The sequence below is a fragment of the Pinus tabuliformis genome, chromosome 2_2 (assembly GCF_031772625.1).
Source record: "Pinus tabuliformis cultivar Carrire ecotype Pingquan chromosome 2_2, CPIR1, whole genome shotgun sequence".
In the NCBI taxonomy this organism is placed as follows: domain Eukaryota; kingdom Viridiplantae; phylum Streptophyta; class Pinopsida; order Pinales; family Pinaceae; genus Pinus; species Pinus tabuliformis.
The window spans coordinates 853,120,516-853,130,892 of record NC_142300.1 but is presented as its reverse complement, the minus strand read 5'-3'; the positions used below and the strand labels follow the sequence as shown (position 1 = coordinate 853,130,892).

General features: G+C 42.2%; 1 protein-coding gene across 6 annotated transcripts in view; it reads right to left on the bottom strand.

Moving 5' to 3' along the window:
- Positions 1-7,789: 7,789 nt before the first annotated feature.
- Positions 7,790-10,377, bottom strand: part of LOC149195650 (serine/arginine-rich SC35-like splicing factor SCL33) — a 109,726-nt gene continuing 107,138 nt past the window's right edge. For 4 of the 6 annotated variants that reach the window (XM_089405382.1, XM_089405379.1, XM_089405380.1 and 1 more), the window contains exons 6-7: positions 10,278-10,356; positions 7,790-10,110 (exon numbers count right to left, since the gene is read on the bottom strand). In XM_089405382.1, coding sequence (XP_089261508.1) covers positions 8,217-10,110; positions 10,278-10,356 — 1,973 coding nt within the window. In that variant the 3' untranslated portion in view covers positions 7,790-8,216. Of the gene's footprint in view, positions 10,357-10,377 lie in introns of all 6 variants that reach the window. The other 2 variants (XM_089405383.1, XM_089405384.1) reach the window with 2 other exon arrangements.

Here is a 10,377-nt window from a genome sequence, read left to right as displayed (position 1 = left end):
TCTCCATCATGTTGTACTTCATCGTCTCGGTGCTACACCCAAATATCACTAGGTTGTTCTCAACATCATTGATGTTCCCTACATCATGTTAGTCCTTGATACAATCAACAACTCAAAGACTGCAGTGATCCAAGAGAGGTTCCAGCACTGCCACTGATTAGTGCAACCCTTAAAGTTCTATGCTGTTGGCTATGGCCTGCGGCCTAGCTCAGCAGTGAGATAGGTTTACACTCAACACCCAAATATCTTGACCCTTGAACAGCTTATCCTTGAGGCTGCACCACTGTCAAATCCATGTTGTCTAAGCTCCTTCTATGGTTGCACCTAGTCACCGAGATTCTATACCCAAGTCTGTAGTATATACCGAGACTGTAACAGCGTGTATGACTTTTCTTAAGACTGCACATAGGTGCCCTTATTCAAGCCTGTATTGAGCCTTCTTACACAGCGTTAGGGGCTGCCTTTTAGGCCTCCATTATATAGTCGTAAGCCCTCCTATTCTCTGCGGCTAGGGCATAATATGACCCTCCTAAATCAACGTCTAGATGTCAGTCATACACCTGTGTTTTTGTCCAATCCTTGTTGTGATTCCATGACCGTATTTAGGGCAGCGTTAGAGCTATGTTCTTTCCAGCGTATGAGTGGAATAAGGCCAGCAGATAAGACCTGCGTTTAACCTCCTTCCATGACTGTGTTAGGGACAGCGAAGTCCCTCTTCTTGCTGCGTATAGGACAGCGTATGGGGTCTACGTTATGCCTTGTGATAAGCTGTGTATAGAGGACTATGGTTAGAGCTTTTGTGGATCTCCCTTTACCTATGTTCATGACTGCGTTAAGTGCCTCTTCTTGCTACATAAAAATCCTCATTGACTGCGGCCTAGGGTACCCTTAAATGGTGTGGCTAGAATCCTCCTCTAGTTGCTCCTTAGATCTGTGTAGAGCTTTCTCTTTTGACTGCATCTAGATGTTCCTCGTTTAACTGCGGCTAGACTGCTGCTAGGGCATCCTCTTTACTGCGAATAGGGCATCATAAGACTTAGGCCAGCGTATACTCTTAGTATCTCTCCTCCCACCAAAACCCAAAGACATGTGGAGAGGAAGAGATCACAAGAAGAGTGTGTGTGTAAATGACTTGAAGACCTCCTTTTATAGTAAAACGTTGAGCACAAGTGGGGTATATTTGGTTGCTAGCCAACCTTGACGAATTGTCCCATAACACAAATAAATTCATATCTTCATGAATACTTATCGGAATCGGATGATCTTTAGATCAATCCTACACCTCTCGATGAGAGGGATCCGAGAAAAATATCAGCTTCCATTAATAAGATGACCCACATGGAGTTTGGCCCTAGTTGCCAATTTTAACACTCCCTCTCAACTAGGGAGAACTCCATCCGCTGATCCATATGTCCGACTGTACTATCTCTGCCATCAGTGCCCTGCACTGCGCTGCTTTACTTTGCTCTTCTTTGCTCTGTTGAACTATGAAGAAGAAGAATTGATCGAGAATGTCTCATACCATTCTCTACTGACATGAAGTTAGTTTTATCTAAAGAGATTGTGTCACATCACTCTTACTGACCCAAATCCAATTTTATTGATCCCAGATCAATATCACAAGAGAGTGTCTCAAACCACTCATACTGATCCCAGATTAATCGAAGTCATCCTAGCATAGGGAGTACGGTAGATACAACGATGCGTCCATCGATAGTACTACTATGGTCCCTATCCTCATTTCCCTGCTCATTGATCAGATGAGAGGTACTTCCCATGAGTCCCAGACTGCATAGGTAGGATGCCTCGACAGGAGAACTAATCATCCTGTCCACAGGAGAATGAATCATCCTGTCTAGTGGATGCCACGGAGAACTAATCATCCTGGCCTACAGGAGAACTAATCATCCTGTTCCATAGTCGCCACGGAGAACGAATCATCCTGGCCCACAGGAGAACTAATCATCCTGTTCCATAGTCACCACGGGGTGTCACAGGGGAAGGTTGAACCTTTTACCCTGTACATAGTGCACCACCAGGGGATGGTGAGTCGCCCTGTGGTCACATGTCGCTCCAAGAAGTACCCCGCGCCCCCCTGGAGCTCCCAAAGCTCAATACATCATACTCGACCCTCATAAGAGGGTCTCTCAACGACTCCAAGTCGTTCGGGAAAGTCACAGATTTGACCTTTCCCCGAGGCTTTGACAAAATGTTTGCGACCTGTACATCAGTCTTAACGCGATGGAGCCTCCTCGCTCATCGACTTACCGTATCCCAGATAAGGCAATGTCTGATGCCTATCTGCTGGAGCAATCATCGAATACGAGATTCTTCAATAATCAAATCCCCCTTGGTTGTCAAAAAGAATCATAGTGGTATTCATCATGTGTACAAACAGCTCACTGATGAGCTTCCACAACTAGGGAACTTCACACGAGATCATACTCATAGCTATGTATTCGGTCTCGGTGGTGCTTATGGCAATCGACTTCTGCTTCCTGCTCATCCATGATATCAAAGCAGAATCCCGAGAGAACCAGCACTGAGAAGTGCTCTAGTGATCCTCCACACTGCCTACCTAGTCAGCATTCAAATGATCCTGCAGTTTCATATTTCTGACAGTGTATCTCAATCCATGAGAGATTGTACCCCGAAGATATCTCAGAGGATTCTTGGCACCAATCCAGTGAGGCTCAACCAAATATGAGCTCACCATGCTAACTGCAAAACATATGTCCGTACGAAAGTTCACCAAGAACATCAACGCGAAGGAGTTTATGAAACTTAGAGACATTTCCCAAATTTGGTCCGACATCACTACCATATAACTTCTGAAAGTTAAGATCCTCGAGGTAGTCACAGGCTTGCAATTTATCATTCCATATCCGGAATCCAACTCCCTCTTACTTCTGCAAATGAGAGGGTTTGCACCTGTCAGAAATAGGTCGTCCTCATATGGTCCCTGGTGTGAGAGGTCTATCATCCACAACCTTCGGGTAATGGTTTGGATCGATTTCACTTCTAGTGAATCTCAACTTCATCAAACAGCTATCAATCCTCTCATACTACGCCCGGGGTGTTTTTCTTTAAGCCATAAATGGCTTTCTTGCACATGCACACATGATATTTCCGATCGTGAATCTCAAACCTCCTCAAGTTGTTCCAAACCTGTGGACCTGCTATATGAGGGGAATGGTCCCCTTGTAATATTTTCCTTCGGTACATCTCAGACATGTACTTTCATGCTCCTTTTGAATTCAAGCATCCCTGTCACCATCTGACTCACAGACCTTCGGTGCTATAGATGCGATATGTCAATTGACATGATCCCCAATGGACCATCCTGCAACTTGATACAAATTGCCAACCCTGAACCCACGAGTAAAAGCATCTTAGAAAATTCTATTTTCAAACACATACCTTTCCAACGATGAATGTCACCCTAAAACCTTTTGACTTCCATTTCCGAAATGGACACCAGGTTCTTTTTGCAATCAGGTACATAAAAGAGATTCTTGTAAATGAATCGAGTTACCCTCATTCAATTGAGGGGTAACACCCTTTCCAGGAGAGGTGGCAACGGCTCCAAGTATAATCCCACAAATGTTTCCATCTCTACCAAATTAGATAGAGATCACCCTTCTATTTGATGGAGTGCTTTCAAGCACTACAATCAATAAGCCAGATTCCCAAATAATCTAAAGGAGAGAGCCAATACAAGATAGCGCTTCTTTATCTTATCAAAAACAACATTTGATTCTTCATACCTGGGGTTCCTTGCTTTCTCTGAAGAGTTGGTCGTTTCCCTGATGACCTGCATTACTTGTCATTCCTTTGACCATTGAAGATGTCCCTAGAATGATTGTTATCATCATCAAGTGATGTGTCCCTGCCATTTAGACACTTCTTCGCATAGTGGCCGAACTAGTTATCTGCCTTTCCTTCCATCCTGAGATCCGATCTTAAGGTAGGCCATCAGAAACTTCCGCTACACCATTCTGATAATATTCTATGCTTCAACTTCACCCTTGGTGAATTAGAAGAGGGATGAGGAATACATTGATCCTTTTGTCTTTTCCCAACTGTCTTCAATGATTGCTCTTTCACTCTTGCTTGGGCTTTGTCTTCACCTCAGCTCTGATACCATGTTAATTTTAGGTATGTTCTATGCTTAGAGCAATTTATTTCAATTTTCATAGTTAGCTCAATATCTTTTCCACATTAGCAATCACATCAGCATTTAAAGTAAACTGCAGATAGAACATAAACATAAATCGCAGAAGACAAGCCAATACAAGAGGACACAAGATGTGACGCTAGCCAGGGAAAAACCCCAATGTGGGGAAACCATTGATCAATTCTTCTTATGTTCTTCAATAGTTCAGCAGAGAGATAGCACATATACATCAAAAGTCAACATTTCGACTTATCAAAATAAGAGCAGAGATCTTCTCTATGAAGATAACACATGAGATAGTTGATCTGAACTTCAGTGAAGACATACAGCTTCAATCCTACAAGGTGACTCCATCACCATGCTGCACCCATCACTGTGTTGCACCTCATCATCATGTTGCACCCGTCACTGTGTTGCACCTAATCACTGAGCTGCTCCCATCACTATGTTGCTCCCATCACCATGCTGCACCTCATCATCATGCTGCACCTCACTACCATGCCCATCATGCTGCATCATTCATCATCATGTTGTCTCCATCATGTTGTACTTCATCATCTCGGTGCTGCACCCAAATATCACTGAGTTGTTCTCAACATCATTGATGTCACCTACATCATGTTAGTCCTTGATACAGTCAACAACTCAAAGACTGCAGTGATCCAAGAGAGGTTCCAGCACTGCCACTGATTAGTGCAACCCTTAAAGTTCTATGTTGTTGGCTATGGCCTGCGGCCTAGCTCAGCAGCAAGATAGGTTTACACCCAGCGCCCAAATATCTTGACCCTTGAACAACTAATCTTTGAGGTTGCACCACTGTCAAATCCATGTTGTCTAAGCTCCTATGACTGCACCTAGTCACCGAGATTCTATTCCCAAGTTTGTAGTATATACCGAGACTGTAACAGTGTGAATGACTTTTCTTAGGACTGCACATAGGTGCCCTTATTCAAGCCTGTATTGAGCCTTCTTACATAGCATTAGGGCCTGTCTTTTAGGCCTCCATTATATAGTCATAAGCCCTCCTATTCTCTGCGGCTAGGGTATAATATGACCCTCCTAAATCAACGTCTAGATGTCAGTCATACACCTATGTTTTTGTCCAAACCTCACTTTGATTCCATGACCGTATTTAGGGCAGCGTTAGAGCCGTGTTCTTTCCAGCCTATGAGTGGAATAAGGCCGGCAAATAAGACCTGTGTTTAACCTCCTTCCATGACTGTGTTAGGGACAGCGAAGTCCCTCTTCTTATTGTGTATATGACAACTTATGGGGTCTACGTTATGCCTTGTGATAAGCTGTGTATAGAGGACTGCGGTTAGGGCTTTTGTGGATCTCCCTTTAGTTGTGTTCATGACTGCGTTAAGTGCCTCTTCTTGTTGCATAAAAATCCTCATTGACTGTGGCCTAGGGTACCCTTAAATGGTGTGGCCAGAAGCCTCCTCTAGTTGCTCCTTAGATCCACATAGAGCTTTCTCTTTTGACTGCGTCTAGATGTTCCTTGTTTAACTGCGGCTAGACTACTGCTAGGGCATCCTCTTTACTGCGGCTATGGCATCATAAGACTTAGGCCAGCGTATACTCTTAGTATCTCTCCTCCCACCAAAACCCAAAGACATGTGGAGAGGAAGCGATCACAAGAAAAGTGTGTGTGTAAATGACTTGAACCTCCTCCTTTTATAGTAAAACGTTGAGCACGAGTGGGGTATATTTGTTCGCTGGCCGACCTTGACAAATTGTCCCATAACACAAATAAATTCATATCTTCCTAAATACTTATCGAAATCGGATGATCTTTAAATCAATCCTACACCTCTCGATGAGAGGGATCCAAGAAAAGTATTAGCTTCCATTAATAAGATGACCCTCATGGAGTTTGGCCTTAGTTGCCAATTTTAAAAAATTCCAATAAAGAAATTGATAAAAAGAAACTACAGTTGTAATACAATTCAAGTACAGGATCAAAATTTAAGATGTCTCGGAATGCTTATACATTGCAATGTGAAAAATGTGGCTCTAAGATTTGCTACTTTTAGGATTTCTAAAGTAAATCTATAAGCTTCAATTTCACTTTTTAAGGATTATAACTTTTAGATTAAAGTAGAAGCCCCAGGGCGAATTAGGGACTATAAGATGGAGAAGGTATAGTCCCAAGACAAATTGACAAGTTATCGATTGAAAAATTGTATTCATAGAGTACATTTTCAGTGAGAATAATGGTTAAAAACATGTTTTTTCTATAAAGGTTATAGGTTTAAAACCAATAGGAGGTTGAATCTATATTTGACTCATTGTAATGTATGCTTGAGGGGTAGGTGTTCCCCTTGAATGAGACCTCAAAATGATCATTGATAGGATGCCTCCAATACACCTTAACCCTTGCCAAGTCACAAATTCTTACTAACATCGGTTTGCAACCTGTAAACTCTAGCTTCACACAACTCCTTTAGAAAGAAAAATCATACCCATTGAGCTTTTTTATGGAACCAAAAAAAAAGTACATTTCTATAACATGAGTAGGAATTTTTTTAATATTATGTCATCAAATTTAAAAATGGCTTGGATCAGCAAACAAACAATATAATTGGCAAAAAAATCCTTACCATAAATTTTTTCCAATAGAGCACAAAATCCATTTCCATGACAATAAGGAGAATTTTTTTAATATTTATTTCATCAAATTCAAAAAAAGAAAGAGCTTAAATCCAGGACAAGCAATACAGCAAGCTACTCAAGTAATTACATGAAACTGTTGTTTGAAAGTTGGTAATGTCTTGCTTATTTTTCTGTGACTTGGTAATAGAGAATTTCACTGTTTTACTATGTTGAGTCTGGAAAAAATTGGAAAGGTTTTATTTCTAATTTTATACAATTTGAAATTTTTAAAAACAATGATTACAAACGAGCTTTTTTTTTCACAAAGTGCCACGAAAATCTAAATAATGTAATTATCCAAACAACAATGTATAATTATTAATTTTAATTTTTTATCTTTAAACAAAACACTTACATTATGAACATGGCTTTATCCCTACATATTATATTAATCTACATAATGCTTGCAAGTCTAAAACTGGGATCCACTAAAACACAACCTGAACGTATTTATCATATTGAGGGATTATCACATGAAAAAAAATGTATAAATGAAAAACTACCAAATTACAAATAACTAGAATGGTCAGCCCTCTAAAACCATTGGACATTTTCAATATCTCCGGTTACAATGAAGAGACATTCTCTTTTGCTAATTGTTATTAATAAAATAGGATGCGACCCGTTTGCAGCAATTTCAACAACAGAGGCTAACTTGAAATCACAACTGCTTCAGAAACTATTTGTAGAGTGTCGATTTGACTATTAACAAAATGTGCAACTCAATATTAAAAATTAGAAATGAGAAAATGTGCAGAAAGTGCAAATGTTGCACTTAAGTATTAGTTGAACCAACACTAATCATTACAGATTTATGAACAGGAAATATAAATGTCACGGATTGAACCAAAAATCCAGGAGCTGTGAATAAATCGCATATTTTCTTCCCATATCCATATTTTCCCTTCTCCTACAATGAGTAGGAGAGTGACCAGCAAAATCAAGAATCCAGAAAGGTGAGGAAAGCATAGTTGCACAAGTGAACTTGCCAGATCTTGACAGGAACACAGTTTGAACACTCGCCAATTGAGAGGATATTCAGTGCCCACGAGAATCAAGCAATATGAAAATTCAATAAGATACATCAGCAGCAACTAAAGAATCACAAGTGCACCATCTGAAATATAAGATGACACAACACCAAAAGCATATGCCTTCATCATTCCCAGTATCTCCAGGAAGAAGAGGCATATCTTTCACACCTTTCTGATGACTAAGAGTACTACCTGCTGAAAGATGGTGACCTGCTCCTTAGCAATGAGAAGGACCTTCAAACTCCTCTTGGTCTGGGGGACCTAGAGGCATATCTTCCATACCTATCTGATGACAGAGAGTACGAACTACTGAAAGATAGTGACCGGCTCCTTGGCAATGAGGAGGACCTTCAAGATCCTCTTGGACTGGCAGACCTAGAGGCATATCTTCCATACATATCTGATGACTGCAAGTGCGACCTGCTGAAAGATGGTGACCTGCTCCTTGGCAATGAGGAAGGCCTTGAAGATCCTCTTGGACTGGGGAACCTAGAGGCATATCTTCCATACCTGTCTGATGACTGAGAGTACGACCTGCTGAAAGATGGCGACCTGCGCCTTGACAATGAGCAGGGCCTTGAAGATCCTCTTGGACTGGGTGACCTAGAGACATATCTTCCATACCTGTCTGATGACTGAGAGTATGACCTGCTGAAAGATGGTAGCGTCCTCCTTGGCAATGAGCAGGGCCTTGAAGATCCTCTTGAACTGGGCAACCTAGAGGCATATCTTCCATACCTGTCTGATGACTGAGAGTACGACCTGCTGAAAGATGTCGACCTGTTCCTTGGCAATGAGCAGGGCCTTGAAGATCCTCTTGGACTGGGGGACCTAGAGGCATATCTTCCATACCTGTCTGATGACTGAGAGTACAACCTGCTGAAAGATAGAAACCTGCTCCTTGGCAATGAGCAGGGCCTTGAAGATCCTCTTGGACTGGGGAACCTAGAGGCATATCTTCCATACCTGTCTGATGACTGAGAGTATGACCTGCTGAAAGATGGCGACCTGCTCCTTGGTAATGAGCAGGGCCTTGAAAATCCTCTTGGGCTGGGGGGCCTAGATGCATAGCTTCCATACCTGTCTGATGACTGAGAGTACAATCTGCTGAAAGATGGAGACCTGCTCCTTGGCAATGAGCAGGGCCTTGAAGATCCTCTTGGACTGGGGGATGATGACTGAAAGTATGGCCTGCTGAAAGATGGCGACCTGCTCCATGGCAATGAGCAAGGCCTTGAAGATACTCGTGGACTGGGGGACCTATAGGCATATCTTCCATGCCTATCTGATGACTGAGAGTACAACCTGCTGAAAGATCTGCTCCTTGGCAATGAGTAGGACCCTGAAGATCCTCTTGGACTGGGGGACCGAGAGGCATATCTTCCATACCTATCTGATGACTGAGAGAACAACCTGCTGAAAGATGGCACCCTGTTCCTTCGCAATGAACAGTACCTTGAAGATCCTCTCAGACTGGTGGACCTAGAGGCATATCTTCCATACCTATCTGATGACTGAGAGTACAACCTGCTGAAAAATGGCACCCTGTTGCTCGGTAATGAACAGGACCCGGATGATCCTCTTGGATTGACAGACCTAGAGGCATATCTTCCATGCCTATCTGATGACTGAGAATGCAACCTGCTGAAAGATGGCACCCTGTTCCTTGGCAATGAACAGGACCTTGAAGATCCTCTTTGATTGGTAGACCTAGAGACATATCTTCCATACCTATCTGATAACTGAGAGTAAGACCTGCTGAAAGATGGCACCCAATTCGTTGGTAATAAACAGGACCTTGAATATCCTCTTGGACTGGGGGACCTAGAGGCATATCTTCCATAACTCTCTGACGATTGAAAGTATGACCTGTTGAAAGATGGCAACCTACTCCTTGGCAATGAACAGCACCAGGAAGATCCTCTTGGACTGGGGGACCTAGATACAGAGGAGCAAATATAGGTGCACTGACAATACCTCCTCCCATATGGAGAATGCAATCCTCTTAGACTGGGGGACCTAGATACAGAGGAGTAAATATAGGAGCGCTCATGATACCTCCTCTCATATGGAGAACGTGATCCTCTTGGACTGGGGGACCTAGATTCAGAGGAGAAAAGATAAGAGTACTCACCATACTTCCTCTCATATGGAGAATGTGATCCTCTTGGACTGTGGAACCTAGATACAGAGGAGTTAATATCGGAGTAATCATGATACCTCCTTGCATATGGAGAACATGATCTGCGAGACCAGCAAAACAATAAATAACCATTGCAAATAATTTCTTTAGCACAAAAAGGAACGGCTCAAGGCTTTCGAAAAAAGACCCCATAATTAGTCTCTCTGACTTTGTAAACATTGTCCCATATGCAACACAGTCACGGTAACTTCTACTACTTAAATTCTACCTGGAATAGTGCCTCCTTAGTGAAGACCAAGAACAAAAAGATGAGTGAGAACGAGAATAGTATCGAGACTCAGATCGTTCTGCAAACCAGAAGTATTGTT